Source organism: Ananas comosus, linkage group 10 (genome assembly GCF_001540865.1).
Source record: "Ananas comosus cultivar F153 linkage group 10, ASM154086v1, whole genome shotgun sequence".
NCBI lineage: Eukaryota > Viridiplantae > Streptophyta > Magnoliopsida > Poales > Bromeliaceae > Ananas > Ananas comosus.
Window position 1 is genome coordinate 5152008 of NC_033630.1, and position 24875 is coordinate 5176882.

The 24875-nt window shown below is 36.2% G+C and overlaps 2 protein-coding genes, 1 long non-coding RNA gene and 1 pseudogene across 3 annotated transcripts in view; 2 read left to right on the forward strand and 2 right to left on the reverse strand.

Annotated features, from left to right (window-relative positions):
• On the reverse strand, positions 2442 to 5658 carry LOC109716196. The gene is made up of 2 exons (XR_002217867.1): positions 5524 to 5658; positions 2442 to 2810 (listed from the first exon to the last, which is right to left on the reverse strand). It is a non-coding gene; the product is annotated as an uncharacterized LOC109716196 (long non-coding RNA).
• LOC109716194 lies at positions 5244 to 6765 on the forward strand (annotated as a pseudogene).
• LOC109716866 lies at positions 8459 to 9691 on the forward strand. Its single transcript, XM_020242468.1, has 2 exons — positions 8459 to 9132; positions 9225 to 9691. The coding sequence occupies exons 1-2, from the start codon at positions 8647 to 8649 to the stop codon at positions 9663 to 9665; spliced, it is 927 nt and encodes a 308-aa protein (XP_020098057.1). The 5' UTR covers positions 8459 to 8646; the 3' UTR covers positions 9666 to 9691.
• The window catches only part of LOC109716669 (serine/arginine-rich splicing factor SR30-like), a 4458-nt gene continuing 2866 nt past the window's right edge, over positions 23284 to 24875 (reverse strand). The window contains exon 7 of the mRNA XM_020242216.1: positions 23284 to 23353. The gene's annotated coding sequence lies outside the window, so the exon portion shown is untranslated. The remainder of the gene's footprint in view (positions 23354 to 24875) is intronic.

The following is a 24875-nucleotide window of genomic DNA, read 5'->3' on the forward strand; positions in this document are numbered from 1 at the left end:
CTATTTCGGGGGTTCGAAAACACTTCTAGGCGGCCTCTTCCGCAATATTTCGTGCTTCCTACTTAATTCATTGACTAATCTAGTATAGTTTCAGGCCCCCAGAATAACTTTCGAGTGTTCAAATTTGAAGAAGTCTTGATCGCACAATTCTGACTAGAGGGCTCACACACAACCTTTTGAATTTTGGATGCCCAGAACAATTTCATGAGCGCACAAAATAATTAATACACTAACAGCCTATAATCATTTCGAGCTTCAAATTTAAACCTTAGACTTACGGGCGTCCAAAACTGCTTTTGGATGCTCTGGAGGCAATCTGAACGATTACAACGTAGATCCCAGGCCTTAACTCATTTTCGGACCTTCCAAATGTCTTTCCAGACACCTGGACTTGCGTTCGAAACACTATGTTGTGCTGAAATTTAATTTTAAAGGGTTTGATCGTAGCGTACGGAACTTGTATAGTGAGCAGATATGAATGGGATATAGTATGTGATACTACTTAGAAGGATTTTCGTAAGTAAAAGATAAGTTACTGCTCATGGAAAGAAGTATAGATTATGAGAAAGATAGATTTAATAGACCAGCATTGGATTATGGTCAAATTAGTGCATTATCAAAAGATGGTTGTGATTAGAGTGTTCATTTGATACATCCTGAAATTTGAAGTTGTAGGAGTGAACTGGTGAGGTTTTGGGTAGTGATGAATGATACGTGTGGTTGTAAGGTTTGGTAGTGTTGAAAATCGTGGGAGAGATTGTTTTGCGATTTTGCATAGTACATGCACTATTTACAAAGAAAAACGGTGAGATCGACACATTTCGAATTTTTTTCACAAAAAAACGTGATATTTTATTTGCCAAATTGTGTGAAAATTCACGGAGAGGTTCTACTGTGCAAAATACATGCACTAGGGAGCTCTTAACAAGAAATTTTGAGTGTGGGGGACTAAAATGCAACATTACAATCACTTTCATAATCGTTTTGTCATTCTTATCCTTCAAAGTCAGAGTAGAGCCTTATATCCTTTCTCCATCAGTTATCCGATACTCAGTATGCTGCTCTTTAATTCTAGTACATAATATATATTGGAGATGAATTCTTTTTCACCACTATTCGATTTAACCATAATTTTTTCTCTTTCTTTAATAGGTACTTTGAATGAATCACCAAATTTCACATTGCTATCAACATTCTCATCCATTTCAACAAATAATTTTTTCCTTCCACACATATGATTTGAAGCACCGGAATTCAGAAACCATACATATTGTGGATCCTTAACTTCGTCCTGACATGCAAGCAATAGTCAAGTTTCTACAACTTCATCTTCTAAAGTATTGTCGATTAGTGATTCACTCCTTCAATGTTCTTATGCCAGCAATCTTTGCTGTAGTGACCATATTTTTTACAATTATAACATTGTATGTTCGATCTTGCACCACTATAAGACCCTGGGCAATTGTTATTACGTCCGCCTCTTTTTGGTCTATATCCATGTTGTGAATTGCGAGCATTGTTGTTGTTATTCTGTCGACCATTAATTGTTATATCTTTTCTGGTTCTTATATTTATTATATTTATTTTCTCCGCTATTTTGCTTTTTCTATTATCAATTTTTAATTTTGACTTGAGAGCCTGCTCAGTCGGCTCGTCTTCAGGCACCTTTCGTAGTCTTTGCTTATGTACTTGGAAGGATCATGTCAATTGGTTGATAGAAAGAGTACTGATATCTTTTGACTTTTTTATAGCGACAACAATATACTTAAACTTTAATGTGAGGGAACGAAGAACCTTTTCCACAACTCGTTTATCATCGAGTTCTTCTCCATTTCGCTTCATTTGGTTTGCAATTATCAAAATGCGAGAAACATAGTCCGTGATACTTTCGGACTCCTTCATTTGGATTGCTTCAAATTCCTCTCGAAGCCTTTATAGACGAATCCACTTCACTTTGTCATCTTCTTTAAAGACGGTGACAAAAATATCCCAAGCTGCTTTGCTTAAAGTTGCTTCAGCAATTTTCTCAAACGTCGACTCGTCTACTGCTTTGTAAAGATAGAAAAAGGCCTTTTTGTCCTTCTTTCTTGCTTTCTTCAAATCGTTTTGATGGGTTACAATTAATGCAGCTTCTTCTTGCTCTGTGTATTTTTGGTACCTATTTTTAACTAATTTCCGAAGGTCTTGAGAACCAAGAAATGCTTTCATTTGAATGCACAAATTCTCGTAATTGTCTTTTACTAATTTTGGGATTTGGCTTTGGAAATATTGGTGGGAAATTAAATAAAGAAATTACAAAAATATTTAAAACTAGAACAACCAACTTTATTAAATATAACTAAACTTTAGTACACAAGAACTTATTAATACAACTTGATCCACTCTACATCAACATAACAAGTAATATACATTCTATTTATAGAGCATGAAACAATGCAACATATCACGAAAACAAGCATTCTTTCATTAAAGGACACAACCTACACAAGAAAACGCAACTTTAGACAAAGAAACACAACCATATGAAGGGATAAAACCTTTCATAAGGTACATAATCTTTTATAATAAACTAATAAATTAACAAACTTATAATCTAGTAGTTTCGACTAGCATTATTGCCAGTGACCTTAGTGTTGTGCAGCATGGCCCTCCTAAGTGCCTCTACATCCTTGTGCTCCCCTTTGTTGCGGTCGGATTGGTCCCTGATCGTTCCCAAGGACTTCGTGGCTTGAAGAAAAGATTGCTCCACCTTTTTCGTCAACAGTCGTTGGTGCTCCGAACTACGAGCATGATGTTCGAAACATCGTTACCTATCTACCAATGCAGTTGGTTGGTTTCCAAGTTGTAGAAGCATCGATAACGAGCCAAAACTTTAATTTTGATAACTATAAAGGTATTTATATGAGTGGTGGATCTTTTGTATAATTGTACGACAATGACTATTTAAGACAATATTAATTACGTGTGTTGAACTCCTGGACTGATCGTCCAAAGTTGAAAATTTAATTTGGAGTGGAATGGGGCTTTTCAGTGCTTTTGTCATCGAGATTGTAGTTATAATGCAATTTCGGTTTGAAATGCACATAAATATTACTGTGACTGCCTTTGATGAGCATACTTGCCTAGTCGATCCTCGCTCTCTTGTGCGTTTGATGGCAGCATGAGGATTGCGGTGGGTACCGACACCGATAAAGGCATTTCTAGAGCCCGAATTGGCAAAGATTCAGTTTTCAATTTACACTATACATGCGGTTGCACTAGCACTTAAATTGGTGTGTTTTAGGATAGAATGTGTTCTAAGGAGACTTATGGCATGTCTCGGGACGCTCCAAGGAGCTAGTTGGAGGTCTCGGAGGGTTAGGTGATGGTTTGTGTGAGGTTCAAAAAAGGGTTAAAGAAACTGATATTGTGATCGCACCAATTCATATTATTGGCGACTCAATATTGTAGGGTGTTGTCGGTTTGAGGTTGGAAGGTGGTTCGACTCTTATAGAGTCGGCTCAGAGATTGGTCAGAAAGTCGAATGAGAAAATCGATATTTTGAGTATGTTGTGGTGCACTTTGATGCGATATAAGTGTGTCAGCATGGTATAAGGACACAAGAATTTTTACTGACACTTAGTGTCACTACAACAGAATTAGGTTATAGGAACACATGTTTGGGACACTTTTGAGTAAGTGTTCCATTTATGCTAAAACTTAAAAAAACATCTACTAATGCCTAAATATAAAGTCTAATCCAACCAAAAATAAAAGATTACTCTACTCAACCCACCACATCCAGTCCATTTGGCCCGATTACAAACAGAAAAGAAAAAAAAAAAATTCAATTACCATCTTTTCTTCTCTCTTCACTCAATCCACTAAAATTCTAGACGAAGAGCCTTTCCTGTCGTCCTCCTCCGCCACCGCAGCCAACGAGATAGAATTTCGGCGGTTGCTAAATACTTAAATAAGTGTTGGTAAATTAGCAGCACTCTTTTAGATTATAGCGACACTCTTTAACTGTCACTATATACCTATCGACCCCATATATAGCAACACTTTTTAAAAGTGTCGGTAATTTTAGCTAGCAGCACTTTTTTGACATGTACCTACATTTAAAAGTGTCGCTATAGACCATTTTTGTTGTAGTGTGTGCATGTCTAGTTTCACATAGTGCCTAAATGCTTTAGTGGAATCCAAGACTAAAGTATTCAGTTTATAGGTAGGTGTTTCGATCCGAAGTTGGTAAACTAGTGCCAACTCAGTTACCTTTTATCTTTTATTCTCTCTATGGTTTATGTTGAATATATCCTTTATTCTCTCTATAGTTTATTCTCTCTATTCTCAACCCTAGGGACCAGTATTATCCTAAACACACATCCCTTCATCTAAGAGCTGAAAACCTAATAGCACCAATGATTTTGTGCTATTAGAAGCATACCAGCCGAATTGTGTGTGTGTAGTGTAAAGCTACCATGCTGTCGAAAACAAAGAGAGATGGTGCTGTTGAAGATAAGACCAAACTATTTGTTAGAAAATTAGTTACTTAGAATAATTCTTCATTTGTTTAGTTTGATAAACATGTGTTAGTTGGGTTGTTAATCAATTTGCTCATTTGTTAGCATTGTTTATTTATATATTGGTAACCATCTAGGCCATTAATGCACCAAAAAGAATCCACCAGTTAAAAAATATATTTAGCTAAATAGTTACAACACCTAGAAAAATTTAAAGAAAGAAAGTAGATAAGAGTGTTTATGGTTCTATGAAAATGTAGGGAATAAATTAGGATTAAGGGCCACATATTGCTCTTTAGCCAAATAAAGGTTGGGTCGAAACCATAAAGGATTATGCTACTACGTTTTTCGGCAAAACAATAAAACTCATATCTTAATCAAACAAATAAGATCTGTGCACAACGTGATATCAAATACAAAATTAGAAAGAATATTTATCTATGGGTAAATTACGTACATTACTACTTCACATTTCATTTTGCTCCTTAAAATATCAATGTTAGCATTAGAAATCCTTAATTATTAAAAAGTTTTATTTTAGTCTTATTTTAGTCTTTGTAAACATTTACTATATATTGAGTATATAGAGTAGAGATCTTCGTGCTCCTAGGCCATTTTCGATGATGAAACTTTCAAATTGATGATCGACTTCATTAGACTTGATCTATCATATTTGAAATATTTACAAAATAAATTTTTTAATTTTTTAATATTATTTATCTAGTGATCAAAGTGATTTAATCTAATACATGGTGCTCAGCAAGTGACTTATAGAAGTGGTAGCCGGCACTATTCGAGCATCATTTTCTATTGAGAAATTCCGCAAATTTGAACAATAAAGAAAAAGATGGGGGAAAATACATTCCTATTTGGATGAATTCTAAAAATCTACAATATTTATATAAAAAAATACTAAAGTACAATAGCTGTTTAAATAAAAAAATAAAAAAATAAATTTGAACATAACAACTTAAAATTTTAAAGTATGTATACAATATAATGGTTGTTTCGTATAATTTACCTGGCACAACTGGTTGGGTGCTGCTGCTGTTGCAGGCATGCAAGCTGACGGGCGAGGGGGCGACGATGGTGACGGGGCTGAGCGCGGCGCGGCGATCCGGCACGCGTTCCGGCTGTTCGTGGCAGTGTCGGGGGGGCTCGAACATCTCGGGCGGGCACGTGAACCCCGCGGTGACGTTCGGGTTGTTCGTGGTGGCGGCAACGCTGCGCGGCGCGCGTGCTGTACTGGATCGCGAAACAGCTGCTGGTGGGTCGACGGTGGCCTGCTTGCTGCTCCACTTCTCGACTGGAGGGCTTGCCACCGACACCTTCGGGTTGTCGGGCGTGCATGGGCTCGTGGGAGGCGCTGGTGCTGGAGATCATCATGATCGATGACATTCGGCACCGTCTACGCGACGGCCGTCGACCCCAAGAAGGGCAGCCTCGGGACTGTCGGCCGGCCCCATCGCCATCGGCTGCGAGGTCCGCGCCAACATCCTCGTCAGCGGCGCCTTCACCGGCACCTTTGTGAATCTGCCGTCGGGTCTGTAAACTTACTATTTTATTTTTTAAAATATATTTTTTTTACTGCTATCAATTTTTTTTTATTTATTCTTTAAGTTAAAGAGAAAAAAGAATTTATTTTAATTTTTTAACTCTAGTAAATATTTAAATTTATATCTAATCTGAAATAATTTAACGAGTATTAATAATAAAATTATTTGTAAATAATAAAAAAATATTTTAAACAAAAAATAAAGGTATATAAAACATTTTTAGAAGTTCTGAAAAAATATAAGTATCCTTCATTGAAACTCTCATCATAGCATGGGAGGAGGTAAACGAAAGTATATTATATTTATATATATTATAGTTATAGTTAAAAATTAAGCAGCATGGGCCGTTGGCCTCGTCTGCCAGGTGTGATCAGCACCTAGACAAAGCAGCCAGCTCCGCGACTTGCGGCCAGAAAATGCAGCACCCTCCCCAACCAATCGTCTTTCGCCACGTACCGCCCAACATCACATGACGGGCGCCTTTTCCTGCGCTAGTCTGCCACTCCCTGCACCAGCTGTCCCTCCGCACATAAGTGTCCTAAATCATACGCGGGCCCACCGCACATGCCGCCACCTGCTCGCTCGCCCGATGCGTCCACACGCAGCCTTTCAGCCTTACCCTCTGACGGGTGCCTCGAAACGCACAAACACTAACCCTACATACGTTCTGATTTGAGAATGTAAGTTTTGTTAAAATTTATAGAGCGTTCGGCTGTGTCTAATAAAAAAATAATTTTGTTTGATTTGATTTTTGAGCTATTCTTAAACCGAACCAAATTGTGGAACTGAACTAGTTCATTCTTGAAACCCAACCAAATTATTTCGGTTTCTTTTACAGTTATTTCTTTTTTATATTTTATTTTTTTATGAGTTAATGCTTAATAATGTAGCACCCAAAAAAATTGATCATAAATAATAGGATTTAAAGAAAAATATGTTTATATGTGATCAAGATTTGATCATAGTTATAAAAATTTTAATAAATAATTTACATAATAATAAGTGTATATAATATTAGTCTTCGGTTTTCGATCGGTACGGTTCGGTTCGGTCGAAAAATATATTAAAATCAAATCAAAATCAAAAATCAAATTTTAACTATATTCAAGACCGAGCCAAACCAAATACCGGTCATATAAACCCAAACCAAATTATTTTGTTTAGTATGGCTCGATTTGGTTTTCCATTTGACTCCAAATCGTAAACACTCAGAATCACACCATGACTGGCACTAAGCAAAACCTTTTATTTATTTATATATCATTATTTTGCACTGTTGGGTCCAGCTAGGCTCTTTTTTTATTTTCCTTTTCTTTTTTTTTTTGGTCATTGTTAGTTAATTAATGTACAATATACTTGAGCTAGCCAAGTGATAATTAATTATAATATTTTAAAAGAAAATTGAAACAAAAAAGAGTTGCTTCTAGGTTACTATATTTTGTCGGCAAAATACTCAACTTACATATAAAGATTGCAAATAATTAATCATTTTTTTTACTATTTCGTATAGAAGTTCTATTTTATATAAAACAGAAAAATGATAACAATATCAATTGTCTAACAAGGACTTACTAATTGGGTATGTTGGTGAATAAACCTCTCTACTCTTATTATAATTGGCTAGCATGCAATGCAACATAGTGGGATACGAAAATACATTCTTTTTAAGAAAATGAAGAAGTGAAAAATGTCAATTTTTATTTTTTGCCACCAAATAAATCAGGTACATGTATGAACTGCATGCACTTAATTTGATCGTTTACTCGCACGCCCCATTGTATAAACTTTGTGTTTTTAAAGAAATAGAGAAACGACAATAAAATATAAAGAGGTGAGACTAATAAATATGCGATACGCTGAAAAGTTTAAAACCTCTTCTATGCTGAAGAATGAAAATGAGATACTGAATATTAAAAGTGAAAATTCTAATTGCGTGCTTTTTAATTCTGTCATATTAAAAAATGCTTGAAATATAATATAGTTTTTAAATTTCAAATAATATGTTGCAAAAACACTTTATAAATCCATAGAGCGTGAAAATGAGATGCTCACATAAGAGAATGAGATAGGATAAATTTACAATCCAAAAAGGGTTGTAGGAATTACAACTCGTATCGAAGGGTGAAATATTCGCTCCTTCTAGGGTTTAAGAAGCTTTTTGCAAAGGGTTTGGTGGTTGGTATCCGAGACCCAAGTTTGAATCATAGTTGATTCACATTTCCAGCTAAGTTTATTTTTAAATGAAATAAATGAAGCGGGTAGCGTGCGACCTATCTCTCTCTCAAAAAAAAAAAAAGAATATTAAAAAATAAAACTATATAGGACTACTAGTGCAGAAAAATTAACCCTAAATTATAGAGTTGTAAGATTACAAGTCTTTAAATTGTACAACTAGCAGTCCCAACTGGCACTTTAGCATTAAACAATGATAAATCCACCAAAGCAATAGAAAACAATAGGAAAAGGGGGGAGTTGCCACTCTAAGGCCCAACAAATGAAGAAGTCCCTTCTCCCTTAATAATTTTTCTTCCTCTTTTTGTTCTCTCCCTCAAAGAGATATCTCTCTCTCTCTACAGCAGCAAAAAGATATGAGTTTAGAGGGAGAAGAGAAGGAGGAAGAGACATCATGTGGGTCTCCCAAAAGTGTGGCCAAACAATGGAACAACAAATTGTTGCCAATGAATCTTTTGGATGAGTACTGGTTCTTTCACAACACCTTGCATGGTAGTAGAAGAGTAGTAGTCCCACAAACACCTCTTCCTTCGCCCAACAAGTCTAAGGAAATGAGCCTTATGAGCTCAATTCAGCACACTAAGGCGGAAAAATCGTCGGCAGGCGATTCTTTCGCCGATCGAGCGCTTCTGCGAGCACCGTCGCCACCGCAACTCCACGCAGGGCGGAAGGAGACCGCCGCTGAGGAAGAAAACGACGAAGAAGTCGATGTACCTCGGACCTCAACTTCATCTTCTACACCAAACAATAATAAGAAGCCACCCCTCCTTCGAGCCCCTTCGATGCCGTCGCCGCAGAATTCTTTCAACTACTTTGATAGTAGTAGTAGTAGTAGTCCTAAGGTAAAGTAACAACAGCAACTCACATGGACATTGTCAATGCTACATCTTTTTACTTAACTTTTACTAAGTAAAATAATATGATTTTCTCTCAGAAAAATTTGATGCGAAATGCGAGCATGGGGAGGAACCAAGTGCCCCGGCACACGAGAAAATGCTGCTGCTGCTGCACCAGCTTGCATTACAATTACACGAGAGCATTTCAAGAGAAGAAGTGGCGGAGCTCGAGCGATCTCGAGTCGATCGAGGTGCAGGGGTTCAAAGATCTGGGGTTCGTGTTCGACGAAGTAGGGCCGAACGATGAGAGGCTCGCGAGCGTGATCCCCGGCCTTCGCGAGAAGAAGGCTCACGTCGACGACGACGGTGGCAGTAGCAATGTCAAGAGGCCGTATTTGTCGGAGGCGTGGAATGCGCAGAGACCGGCCCCGCCGACGCTCAAATGGGTGGCGGCCGATAAGCGATCGGCGGCCGACATGAAGGAGCAGCTGAAGTTTTGGGCCAGGGCGGTGGCTTGCAATGTCCGGCAGGAATGCTGATTAACAAATTTACTTATTATTCCAAATTTCTTGTTCAATTCTAATTGGTTTATATTTTTTAATTAAGTTTATTTTTTTAAAAAAATAAATGAAACGGATAGCATGTTATCTTTCTCTCTAAAAAAAATTATTTATTACTTTTGCAATATATATTAATCTTTTAAATAAACTTTAATTTTTACTTTTTATTATTTTTATTTAAAATAAATAGTAAAGTAATATATTTTGTGGAACGTAAGAACTGTATAATATAGTCATCATGTCGCATCTAAAAAGCTATCATTGTACGTATTATCCTATTCAACAGTAAATTTTTAATGTAAAGTTAACTATAATTTGCTTAAAGTAAAATTCGGCAACTTAAAGCTTGCTTCCCCTTTTTCTTTTCTTTTTTTTACTCTTCTTTTTTATTGAAGATGTAACGTAATGCATTATTTTGCATTGTTCATATGGTTTTTTATTTGTATAACTAATTCAAATCACCACAATCGGAAACTCTAAAAATTTCTAATTCATGCAACCCTGGCTTGGTGGTGAGGAAAACAAATTTAAAGTCAAACACATGACAGGTGGTCAAAAGATCAATAAATGATTTGCATTTTTATTTAATTTTAGATCACAGACGATGTGGATTACTTAGTATTGTAGTCACATGCAGAGAACAGTACATATATATATATATAGCAGGAAAATATCCAGTCCTTTTATTTGAACAATGCTAATTGAACATCAAAGAATTTTATGCGAATATCACACTCTTTTTTTTAAAGGTATTTTTCATATTAATATTTTCAATATTTTTTAAAAATTAGAAATCTAAAAAGACTATCTAATATTGAATGGGAAGATATAATATTTAGACTAGGGTTACTCTACTCATATTAATTAGTACAGGCCCATTTATATTCATAAGTTTTCGGCCGTTTGGTTGGTTGAATATATAATATAATCTAACGGGAGGAAATAATCAGTGAGTTAAATTTAACGGTCGAAAAATTATAAGTATAATTAATTAAAGGGGCCTATACTCATAAGAAAATAATAGCCGGACTCTAATATTTATACCTAGTTTTAAGGGTATTAGTAGCATTTTTTTCTTTTTCTTTCTGTAACACTTCTGTTGTGTCTCTTAGGTGTAGCATGTTAATCACAAAAAGAAGATAAATTTTAATTAGCCTAGCTCCACATGACTTAGCACATTTTCACTTTAATTAGCTCGAGGTTTACAAAAATTTGCTTTACTAATTTATGATTTTGTCTTTACTTCATTATTGGGACCTACAACTACGACAAATAATAAAGTAAAAGATTTTATTAAAAAAAAAGTGGCATGGCTAAACATAACTTATAGAACCATATAATTTAATTATAGTTTTGCCGTCATATGATTTATAAAATTTATAAATTTACCATCCTATGGCCTGTAAAGTATAATATTAAAGGAAAAGTGATAAGCTCAAAATAAATTAAATATTTTATCAAATTTTATTGATTATTTCATCAAATTTAAAAATTATATTTTTTTTTTCAATAAATAAAGAAACAACGACTAACTAGTATAAATGACGAAACGTTGAATTCAATAACTTTTAACAAAAATAATTAGAATAACTCAATTTAAAAAAATAAAAATTAAAAAAAATTATCAGTAGGAATCACTACAAAAGAGAAGTAAAAGGATTCTCAAAAAAAAAGGCGTGTAGTTGAGAATGTCTTCGTATAAATCTTTATCAAGTCAAATATAGTATAACATTCATTGATTATCTACTGTTTATATTTTTCATTTCTTATTTAATACTATAAAAAATTTTGTACATATGACACTTTAAACGATAATTAGCAATGCTTTAAATCGTCGGCAAGAATAATCCCAACGCTTATAAAACCGTCGAGCATAGAATCGTTATGTAAACATGTCGTATAAATATACTGACGCTTTAATATAGCGTGAGGGCGGTTTTGCCAATATTTAATAAAAATATGTTTATTGGGGACGCTTAATCATGATATCGGCACATGGTAAATATTGAAGACCCTAAAATAAAACGTCGTCTAAAAAACATCGTCTAAAACATATTTTGTTGTAGTGTAAGAGATTATAAGGTGGTTAGGCTCTTTGTTAAACTTCCAGTTACTAAATACATTGGCACAATATTATTGCACTATAAACACACAACTCCAGCACATTCTACCATCAATTTGAATTTAATTTTTTACAAACTCGAAAATTTCTCAATGTTAATGTTAAGTTTTATGGCTTTTAAAGGTTTTAGAGCCTAAGAGGAGGGCATTTTGACTCACGAATTATTATATCTTTTGTAATTCAAGTACAGAGGTATTTAAGTTTTTCTGAAGTATAGTTTTTTTTCGTTGTTTAATTATTTTAGTGTAATTCATACGTTTTGAAAATTATATCCAATCACTTTTTTTTATTTATTTTGGCGTAACTAGGTGCTGGTGTAACTAGTTTTTGCCAATTTGTATATCTTTTTATTTTCTTGATTAGCAAAAATTAGCAGACCCTCTTCAATTTCTTTTTGAATCCACCTTTTGAAGATAGTAGATTTATTGATTTTGTGGCTTCAAGAGTTACTAGCAAAGATACCCACACATTGCGGTAGATTGATTCTATAAAATATAATAACAAATAAAAATGATGTAGTAATCAGTTTCTAGACATATAGCAATAGAAACGAGTAAGGAAAAAACGATCTCAATATTTTTACACAAATAGAAAGTAGCAAGTAAATGTCGTAAAAAATATAGGTCTACTAAATTAACAATTAAATCTTAATTGATGAAAAAAAAAGCAAATAAGAGTCATCTGTCAGCAATTTAATCTTTTAAATTGACTTCGAACCAAAATCTCTGTTTAATCATCTTCGTCCAATTCCTAACCAAGTTGTATCTAGCAAGAGATTACATGGCACCGCAAAGAGACTACACTAACCATAGTAAGGTAAGGTGTCTATCAAATTACTCTCTTCATATAACAGAAGCCCTATATTGTTGATTTTGATATAAAAAATTACTGTTGGATCGTAGCCTCTCACCATAAAAATGGCTGCATATGCAGCAACACCAACTATGAGAAATCCATCAATCTACATGTGATGTGTGAACAACGAAAAGTTGTGTATCATAGTCAGTAGAATTGGGTGGCTCCAAGATTTCTTATGGGAATAGGCATCTCAAGTTATCTAGTCTTATGGTTCTTTATTATCTATATATGATCTTTTTTTTCTTAGGTGCTCAATTTCTCCAGGCTTTCAATTTAATGTTTTTATTCAATGGTCATGGTTATTGGTAGGGATGTCAATGGGTATGGATACCTGAAATTTTATCCGAACCTGAACCCGAATGAAATGGATATATCCGATACTAAATGGATATGGATTTGGATATGGATAGCAAAAATAAAAACCCGACGGATATGGATTCGGATATGGATTTTAACTGTACTCGACCCGAACCCGAACCCGACCCAAACCCGAATTTATTTTGTATTATATATATCTATATATATATATATATAAATTTGATGTTATATTTAAATTTGTATTTTAAAAATTAAGATTTAATATGATATATTTTGAAATATTGAAAAAAGAAATAATTATTTCGGATTCAAATTTTCGGGTTTGGGTTCGGGTTTGGGTTTCGGATTTTTGGTCGGGTTTGAATATGGATTTTTAAAATACGTCGGGTTCAGATTCGGGTTCGGGTCCCGAATTTGGAGTTGGGTTCTTATTCGAATTTTTAAAAATTCGTCCGGAATTTGACCGGTTGACATCTCTAATTATTGGCAATAACTCACCGAATCCATCGTTCCGACTCATAACAAATTAAAAGTCACTCCTGCTACTCAGCCTAGAGCATTGAGTATTGTACAAGGGTACGCAGTAGGAGTAACCTAGCTATTACCTTATGGGTGGAATTGCTGAGTTAGTTGAGGCCCATCACACTTTGGTCTTCAAACTTTAACTTTTACAAATTTTAGCTTGAACTTTTTAAATTATCTATACGTACTGTCGTACTCTATATTAAAGGAGAGTTCAATCACATCATGTACTACTAGTGTAGGTATCCGTGCGATGTAGTGGATATAATTATATTTGATTAAATTTAATAATATAAAAATAGTTTAAAATTTTTAGAATAGAATTATAATTCAATGAAAAACAACGAAAGATAAAAAAAACTATAGAAGAAATAAATTTGTTACATAGAAATCGAATCCCTTTGCACCCTCATTTAGGGTATTCTCTATTAACACCGATGATTTCGTGAAATATTACCGTGCCTTCAACTCCTTTTCGGCAAGTCCATATCTTAGCCGATACTTCTCGCCCTCCGAGGCCATTAGAGGAGCGGGATACACACCTCTTTGCATAACTATACATTACAAATTTAAGCGGTCAAGATCGAGGGAAGAGGGTTGGGAGATAGGGTTAGAGTTTGACTCACCCGACGTTGATGGCAAGGGCGAGGGCGGCGCACCTGCGGGGCTTGAAGTTGGAGCAGATGTAGTAGGAGAGGTTATTATCGAGAACACCGTATGCCGTGCCCATAGGCTCCTCGGGCAACTCCTCTTAGAAAATAGAAACTAATAAGGTGGGAAGTCGAAGTAGCGATGTTACAGATAATAAATTAATGAGACGAAAAGCCGAAGAGACATACATTACGGAGAAGGAATTATGAGACGGAAAGCTAAAGAGCAGACGTTATAGGAAAGGAATTAATGAGACGGAAAGCCGAAGAGGCAGACATTACGAAAAATGCGAGCGGTCGCAATGATTGGAGAGTAAAAATTTTGAGGAGATAATATGATGCTGCCACGTGACAAAAGCTTATGAGAAATAATGTATGTGTATAATAAATTCTACACGTGTCCTCTCCACTCTTCCACATTCACATCAAAAAAAATTGCATGCACCTTATCTATAATAAAATAGCATGAACCATTTTTTTTTTGTTACTTTGAAATCAAAGTATAATTTAACAAATATAATTTACACTATATAAAAAGAAAAATCAGTCTATGTACAAAATATTATAGAGTTTAAATTTTAAAAATAGTGATTTAACAATACGGTGTTTAAGATGTAATATACACCAGGAGCATTGAATGATTCTCCTCCAATCCATTCCTCATCTATAAACAAATAGCCTACATCCACTTTATAAATATTTCATATACCAAACCTAATATTAAGTAATTAATATTATAAAATTAAAATATAATTTCATAATTGCCATATATACTATACAAGAAGTCTCCATATAAAAAATTATCAGAATTTAAATTTTTATATTATTTTTTAAAACATAAAGTGCAGAAAATTTAGTCATGTACCCGGTGCACCAAATAGTATCATTTCCTTTAATGTAGGTAAAAATATATAGATACCCTCCAACTACAAATTTTTTATGTAAGACTCACTCAAGTTCTAATTTCTTCTTTATTTTAATTTTTATATTTAGTTAAATTAAAATGACAAAAGATAATTAAAATTATTAAATTTGATAAACCTACTAATGAATTTCATAAATTTATAAAATTTTTGATAAAATTACTGTAGTCAAAAAATTAAAAGTTTAGAAAGTTTCTATACATTTTCACCATAATTTTTTTTTTCTTACTTTGAAATCAAAATATCTATATATATATATATATATAAAACCTATATGAATTCCCAATATTTGTTGTCACGTGACAAATTCTACTTCACTCTTACTAGCATGTAACGCTTTTTCTTCTCTTCACCAAATTTTCAATATACATTTTAACGGTCCCAGTAATCAAACCATCAATTAGTGTATTTAATGGTCCACTACCATTTACAATTGTATTGTTTCTGTCTACAATAATTCATTATGACCATTTTCTTTCACTCCACTATATTTTCAATTAGTGCAAACGGTTCCACTACCAAACTTTCATTTAGTATATTTAAATGGTTCCATTACCATCTACAATCCTAACCTCTCTTCTCTAATTATTAATTATGACCATTTTTTCTTTCCTCCATCGGACTTTCAATTCTACTAGTGTAGAGACCCGCACGATGCAGCGGGTAGAAATTGTCATAGTAAAAATTTATAAATTACCTAAACAAACAAAAATAGAATTATCATAATAGAAATTTGCTACTAAATAAACAAACAAATATGTAAAAAAGAAACCGTAGGATATAACCACATCTAATTGGTTAAAAATGTAAACCAATACATTAAAATTTTTTAGTATTGGATCTGGTGGAGAACAAAGAAAGAAAACAAAAAGAAAGGACTACAGGGAAAAAAAAATTGATGCACAGATAGCTTAAAAAAATATTTGAAATCAAGTAAAAGAAGCAAAAGAGGGAAGAAAAAGTAAAAACATAAAAAAAGATTGAATAATAGACAAATAAAAAATTAAATAATGAGGAAAGAGACAACACGTGGTAAAAGCCACTGAAAAATCAGCGTTATAAATTTCACACAAATCTCAGAAATAATAATAAATTTCTAAACTTAAAAAATCTTTATTGAAAGGACTCGGTCATGTGAATATTGATACTTATGTGAAAATTTTAATAAAAGTTTAATAAATAAAATGAACATTAGAATAAGACACTTTATTTAGAATACATACACATGATTGATTCAAAATAAAGAAAAATGAGAATATAAAAAAATTTTAATAGATTTGCCGAGGATGCTAAGAACTATTTTGACAGTTGTATAAAAATATGGGGCATTTAATTTTGCATCATTTTGGCGAATGCTAGAATATGCAGTTGAAATGTGACCCTCAAGCTCCCTCGAAACTGAAGGAACAATTTTTCATGCAGCCGAAACATATGTACGTCGTGTGTCCATGATGAACAATAATAAGAATCATAACCAACTATGGAGCTAATTAAGGAGCAAATAAAGTATTAAAAGATGTCAGAATTACATTAAAAAAGACATAAGTCTAGTTTTATTTTATCAGATTCTATGATCTTTGTATTTTGATGCCTAAATAGACTGGGTCGATCATTTCCAAATTCAATTCTTTTCTATATTGAAAAAAGGCAAGTATATTTGCTATAATGGAAAGTATCCAACCAAATGAAGAAATCACATGCACCAACATCAAATGGACTTCGAAATTTTTTTTAATAAACTTGCTTTTAGTAGAAATAACATGCGCTTTGTGGGAAGGTATTTAACATTGAATGCATTACCATCAAACAGAAATAGGAAGTTGGATTTTAGTAGTGTAGAATAATTCATTCATTTTTCATTCTTGTAAAGCATTGTTCATTTGATGTAGAATAAAAATAATACAGTGAAAGGTTACATGAGGTAGAAAATAAAAATGGAATAGAAAGGACTATTAAATGCGAGTAAAAAGTAAGGAAAAAAAAAGATAACATCTTCTAGACATAAATAATTATAACCTAGAACAAAACCTTTAGGCGATCGTGTAGAACAAAATATATTTAAGTCAAACTAAATATAACTACAATACTGTATTATGCAGATCTAATTTTTATATTTGTTTCATTGTTCTTCATTTAAATCAACTTTATTAATCTTCTTTTTCTAAATAATAGACACATCGTTATCTATTCACTGCAGAACACTATCAAATACATCAAGAATTATTCTTTTCTATATATTTGAATCCAAAAGCTAAAAATTAATTCCACTATGATAAAACAACATACATGCAGAGAGAGAAAGAGAATGATACATGCGAAAAGAGTTCCTCGAAGATTCAAGGTGACACATATCTTGTTCTTGTGCTACAAATTTGATAGTAACAACCAATAAAAGAAAAGAAAAAATTCTTTTATTTTGAAAATTCTAATACATAGGTAATAATTCATAAGCTAATTTGGAGCTGAATAGATATATATATTTTTTTTTAAAAAAAAACTTTAGTAGGGTAGGATTAATGATTTTTTTTCATCTTCGGCGGAGGTGGGAGTGGGGCGCGGGGTGTGAGAGGGAGAGGGAGTTGTTCCATCCTTATACTCTAAATAAAAAAATCTCTTACAGTATATAAGAATAAGTGTATAATTTACCTATTCTTGCTGCTAATGTGTTTAAGACAATGAACATGCCCATTGACTATATGTCCAATTCATTTACCTACACAAATTAAAAAAAGTAAGATTAATTACCATGCTAAATTTGTCTCTTTTTGAGGATAGGAAGATTTATTCCCAATTAGTCCATTTACCTGCACAAATTAAAAAAAGTAAGATTATTTATCATATTGAATTTATTTCTTCTTGAGAATAGAAAGATTTATTCCCATATAAAATATCATAACAAACTTTTGAAAAATGTATTTGCTCATTTTAAATATAAATATGCATAAGAAAATCAAAAATATGCTTGGTCTCCGCCATTGTGGTGATCGCCTTCACGGCTGTCGCCCATGGCTCCGTCGCCATGCTCTTTGTCCTCTTCTACGAAAACTTATAGATAAACAAAGCTCACATATACCTCGAGGCTCGAGTTCGTCGACTTCTATGAGAGTAAGTATCGATTTCTCCAGCGTAACAGCGTCGAAGAGAGAATCATAGGAGCCACACTCCATAGCCGTTGGTGGAACTACATAGACGGGAAGAGGTGAGGGTGCGGAGGTGGAGGAGGTGAGGGGAGGAAAAAGAGAAAGAGAGAGAATGGGAAAGAGAAAGAGAGAGGGGTAAAAAACCGTTATAAGAAGATGGAGAGATGTGAAAGAAGGCTTAATGAAGAGATGGGAAGATGGAGGGATACAAAACGGTTCAATAAAGTATTGGGGATTAATATTTGTAACGTTATGAGAAGATGAAGGGATGTGAAAGAATGTTTAAGAGAGAGATGGGAAGATGAAGGGACACAAAACGATTCAATAAAAAATACAAAAAATACTCCAAAAAAAGAAGGTTGTGCCACCTCAGCAAAAAGTATTGGGGATTAATAGATGTTTATAGATATTTTCAATTTATTCATCAATTCTCTATTTCTCATCTTTTACTATACACCATCGCTTCTTTCCCTCACTCCCTCTTTCCCTCTCACGAATGCACGCCCACTTTCTTCTTTTGCCGTGGTCGGAGGGATCATCGTCGCCGTCACTATCACTATCGCCGGAGAAGGCATCGTCGGGCCTATATCCTGCACACACCTCACCCACCATGCCAACAACAACAAGAACAACACAACAGAACACTATCATGTAAGAATAGACATACTCACAAAGCCCACGGCCACTCCCTTCACAACGCATACACACACTACTCCAAAATCTTTTTACATATTAATTAACTCCCCAAAAAGTTACCGGTTTCTAGCCCCTGCATTAAGGCAGTCCTTTCACTAATAGTATACTATGTTATCTACATAAAGAGAGTTCTATATGCCATCATGACTTTATGGAGGTATACGTGTCCTCCTACTACCCTTCCACATTCAACTGGAAAAAATAGCGATGCACTCTATCTTTAATATAGAGTATGCCAACTATTTTATTTTCTCATGTTTGAAATCAAGTATAATTAACAAATATAATCTAACTATATAAAATAAAATTAGTCTATATAGCAAAATATTATAAGTTATAAATTTTAAAAATAGTGATTTACACAATAAAGCGTTTAAGACATAATATATCACCAGGAGACAATTGAATAATTCTCTCCCATCCATTCTTTCATCTATATAAACCAAAATGCTACCAATATTTATAAATATTAACATAACACAACCCTAAATATTAATTATAATTATATTCAAACATTTAAAATATAATTTCATATTGCGCGATAATATTGGTAAGGACTGAGATTTTTGCAGTGTAGCTAAACTCTCGAGTTGACGTGTTTTTGTGTGTAATTTATTACAAAACACTGGTCAAAGTTCGGGGCGAAATCGCAGTTAAAACGGAAATTCTACGGATTCCAAGTTCACTAAACGTGAAAAGTAACTACGTATTTCCGGAGAAGCCGGTCGTTGAGAAGTTGGCTTCTGCTCGTATTGGAACTCCTGTTCATATTGCGCCTCCAATAGCTGTTTCGCCGGTTCAGCTGTTCTGGAACTAATGACGCTGACGGATTTTGAGTTTGACGCACGGATTTCGAGAAAATCCAAAAATACATGTTTTATATGTATTTACGTGTGTGTTTCCTTCTATTCGAAGAGGGTTGGATTTTGTCGTGAATCCGTGGCCGATCTAGACGAAACGAAGTTGTAGCTTTGTTGTCTCCGAGGTGCTGATCGCACTGGTGTAATCCGTTCGCAAATCTGACGGACGGATCTGCAGAGATCGCGCGTTGATCGAGGAGAGGTCGGTAGCGGCAAAACGGTATTTTCGCAAAAGTCGCGATATTTTATGTACCGTTTGGCGTAGGATCGCACGTGGAGGGGCGTTCATGCGTTTTAGTCGTTCGGTGAGGGACTCGGATTGAAATTCCGGTGTTTGGGGGACCTTTTTGCATGTTGCACCTTGTATATATAGTCTCTTTAGGGTTTGGAGCCACTCAACCCTAACCCTAGCTACCCCAGTCGCCCCAGCCACCTTCATCTCCTTCCCCTGCACCTGCTGCGCGTGCCCAGCCCGCCGCCGACCGAGCCCCGGCCGGCCAACCACCGCGGCAGCCACCACCTTCCTCCCTCTCCCTCTCTTTCTCTCTCCCTCTCTCCTCTCGGGTTGTGAGGAGACCCGAGACTGCGCCTCCTGCAGACCCTCCCCCGGGGTCACCCCGTGCTCCGGCGACCTTCCCCGCCGATCGCCGCCGTTGCCTGCGCCGCCGCTGCCACCCCGGGCCGCCTGCAGCAGCCCAGGCCGAGCTCAAGCCGAGCTGGGTTGCAGCCGCTGCCCGCGCGCCGCCACCGCCCGAGATCGCTCCCGCCGACGTCCCCCGTGCCCGGGCGCTCCCTCCCGCCGGTCGCCGCCGCCCCGACGCGCCGCCGTCGCCGCCTCGGCCGGCCGTGGCCGCCCCAGACCCGCTCGGTCCGAGGCAAGCCCGCGGTCTCTTCCTCGCGTCGCCGCCACCCTCGGCCGCCCCTGTGGCACCTCCCGGACCTCAGACAGTCGGCCGCCTGTGCCCCGAGCCGCCCTGAGCGCCGCTACCGCCGCGCGAGCCGCCTGCAGCCCTCCAACCCGAGCCCGAGCCGAAGCCGTGTGCGGCCTCTTCCTCGCGCCGCCGCCGCCCTGAGCCACCTGTGCCGCCCTTCCCCGACCTCCTGCAGCCCGCCTCCGCCGTCCCGGAGCTCCCCGGCCGCCGCCGTGGCCGCAGCAACTCCTGGAACCCGAGCTCTAGTTGGTATGGGCTCGGCTTGCTCCGCCGCCGCCGCCGCCGCTCCTCGCCGCCGTCTGAGGTGAGCACGGAGTTCCTCACCTCCCCCTCACCCGACTCAGGGCCCCGCGCGCGCCGCCGTGCCGCCGGAGGCCGGCCGGAGCAGGGTTGCTCCGGCCAAGCCCGAAATAGGGCCTATTTGAGTGGGTTTCTTGTTCTGGGCTTCCCGAGCTTCCCCGATCTCTACGGAAGGGAGCACGATGATCCTGGCAAGTTGCTGATCATCGTGCTCACCTTAGTTTCTGTCGGGGAGACTCCGTTCCGCTGTTTTGGCGATGTCGCTCCGTTTCAGCCTTTTTGGCTGCTGTTTTGGGCTTGCGCACGCTTATCCGGCGATCCGAGGCTGTCCTTGTCACGCCCCGGGGTCCCTTTTCAGTTTAAAACAAAGCGGAAAAGCGTCTGAATTTTTTTTTTTGAAAACCTGACCCCAGGGTATGCCAGATCCGCCACAAATACAGGGAATCCACTATTCACACGGACAGAGTCTCCCCTGTATTTGCACGGCGTCGATCAAATACACAAAACAACCAGGATACAACCACAACCAGATGAATATAAGGATAACTATACATTCATACAATCACCATTCACATCACAGTTTTACATTCAAGGTTTAATCAGAAATCCACAAAAATCTTTTGAAAGCTGTTTCCTACACAGAAACCTTTATTCTTTTAAAAGCGCTACCACGAGGGGTAGAAACCTTTTATTTTACAAAATCCAGAAATCCACATTTTCAAATGTAAATAAACACTGAACCACATAAACCAACTAAACTATTCATCAGCCAAAATAAGAAGGGTAAGAAAGTAAACCAAATTAACACTACTACAGGTACAAGATTTAGTGGCGACAAATGTCGCCACCATAGCCCAAATTGTCGCCACGAAAAACGTTTTGGCGGCGACAATTTGTCGCCACATGCCGCCGCCTAAAACCCCGTCGGTAAAACTATTTGGTGGCGACAATGTGTCGCCGCCAAAAGTTAGATAATTAGCGGCGACAAACAGTCGCCACCAAAAGTTAGATAATTAGCGGCGACAAACGATCGCCGCCAAAAGTAGATAATTAGCAACTGGGGCCGGACCAGAATATTTGGTGGCGACAAATTGTCGCCGCGACAAGTTAGATAATTAGCGGCGACATATTGTCGCCGCGAAAACTTTACATAATTATTATGACTAATGGCGGCGACTATTGTCGCCACTATTTTTCTGATATAAAATTAATTTTTTTTTAAAACATAATTAGTAATAATACGATATATCTAAGAAGAGCATGAAATAATCTTACAAATAGTTCATCTTAGAAACCTTCCAGTAGTCCATACGAGCCTAGATCATTACAGAGAAGCTTTCAACAAACCACGATATCACAACAGATAATCCAACATTTTGCATCGAATATGTCTCTCACAACAGCAGATTTATATACTTCAAAATAGAAAATTACGGAAAGTTGAAAAAGAACTAATCACTACAGTTTGGACAACACCCAACACACCAGAAACAAGAACCATGTTAAGAGTATCATTGCATTGCAACCTTAATACAATCACCCAACAAACCAAAAAACAACAACAATAATAGATTTTCATCATTTCCACGTGCTACAAATGTAAACGTTTGAAAATATGTCTAAAATTTTAAACTTGATCAATACATCGCATGAGCTCATGGCCAATAATATTCTGTCAGCCATCTCTTAAAATCTGGCAAATAAAAAATTAAAAAAAATTACTTTCAACATTGTTATCCCTGAAGTTGATAGACGAAACAGATAATAAGATAAAGAGCCAATACCGTAGAAACAACTTTGCTAAGCAACAAGTTCAGATCAACAAGATCTCAACATTGAACATCAGACATACTCAATAATGTTTTAAACTACCTGTAGCTAATGCTTAAGAAGATACACAAACTTCTCTCAAGCTAACGGTTCTACTTGGCATATACATTGATACACACTAATTATCAATTCGTAACAGTACAGTCATTTTGAGGCTGGAAAAATTATAAACAAGAAAAAACAGACTTAGGTGCTAAGTAATCTTCTCTTAGACTACCTATGGAAAATCAAGCATCAAAGACACAGACAAAATTAGACATAATAAGAAATGACAGTCAAAATGAACATAGGAGCTCAAACATATGACTTACCTCAAGAAAAGTTTCTGCCATCCTTTTAGTTTCTTGCATTTTTTACCAGATATCAATGAATGGAATATGCATTTCTTTGGCTAGCTCAACACACTGCCTTGCATAAATACCAGTAATCTCATTTGTTCTCTCTGGGTCTTTCCTTGCCTTCTTGCCATATACAGCTCTTGAAGAGAGAGAAAAAAAGGAGGCTTACTTCGGAAGCCTAGTAATTACAACAAAATATCAGGTATCTACAAAAAGAGATGATAAAAAATATCAGTGAATTTGACCGAGCATTTCCTACTAGTTTTTCCAATTAAATTATAATGTTGAGGAGAAGAGATCAGACATATAAGGAGAAAATATATATACATATATATATATATATATATATATATATATATAGCTATTTAGTTACTAACATTACTGTCTTACTTTGTCCCAAGTAGCTTGTTTAACACTTGGGACTATGATACTCCCTCAAAAGGCATACACTCAAATAAAATGAAAGGAGTGCAATGCTGTTTGTTAGCAAAATTCACAAGAAACAGTAAAAATAGAAGGGGGGAAAAAACATGAAACTGAAAAGAATTAAAAAGAGACTAAGAAAGGCTTGCTTGAGGGCCATTGACTGTAAAGTGGCGAGTGCTAGCAAGAAAGCTTTTTGACACTAAACAAGAGAATAGTCTCCAACTAATTGGAAAAGTGATTGGTGTTCATTATATAAAGTGATTTATTATAAATCTCTTACTACTGAGGCTGCACATTGAAATACATTAGAAGCCTAGACATATAAGCTCACAAATATGATGCAGAAAAAAAAAAAGAAAAAAAGAAAAAAGAACTTCCATTAGAACTCACCACGATACTCTGAGCACCTAGAGACACCACCATGGCTGCTACCGCTACTATACCTACTATAGTAGTCAGAAGGTGAGTAGCTTCTTCCACCATGTGCAAGTTCCACCTATCAGGCATGTAACATGTAAAGGAACAATAAAGACGAAGCAACAAACAGTACATCATATGGTTTATCTGTCAATATCTGACATATTGCAATTAAGTCTTTCAAATTTTCAGTTCAGTTCAACTTCAACTGTTAGTCATGAACTTACCCAATTTTCTGCAACTCATCCCTGATGCATTTTCATCCAAAACCTTTACGTCCGCTAGGAGCTGTGCGTCTAACCTAACGAACAACAGAGACTCTCGCATGACAAATACGCCCGAGGGATGACATTGCTAGGAATTAGGTTAAGTTCAGAGTAATTAAGTAAAAGAAAAGGACAATATTACAATGGAGCAAAAATTAATGTACTTCCTGAACTACCTGTTCATCTTAAGCGAAAAAATATAAGCATCTGAGAATAGCAAAAGAAAGAACATACCCGTAGTCTGTAACCGTCAAATTTATAACCATCACGACCACGAATAGCATTGTCAGCATCATGTGGATCTTCAAACTGCAAGATGCAAAGAAAAGAGAAACAAACAAGAATTTTTAGCAGTCAGAACTGCACGAACATTCATTACTAATGTCTCAGCTACAACATATTACCTCAACAAAGGCATAACCAGGAGGCCTCGGAGGGATCTTCAAATCAATATCCACAATGGGTCCATACTGCAAAGATAAGAGACGAATCAACAATATCAGCAATAAACTTCTGCAATATATATCTGCTGTAGAACACGCGCCTTTTGAAACTAAAAATTTGTGTGTAGGTGGCTTACTATTATGCCCA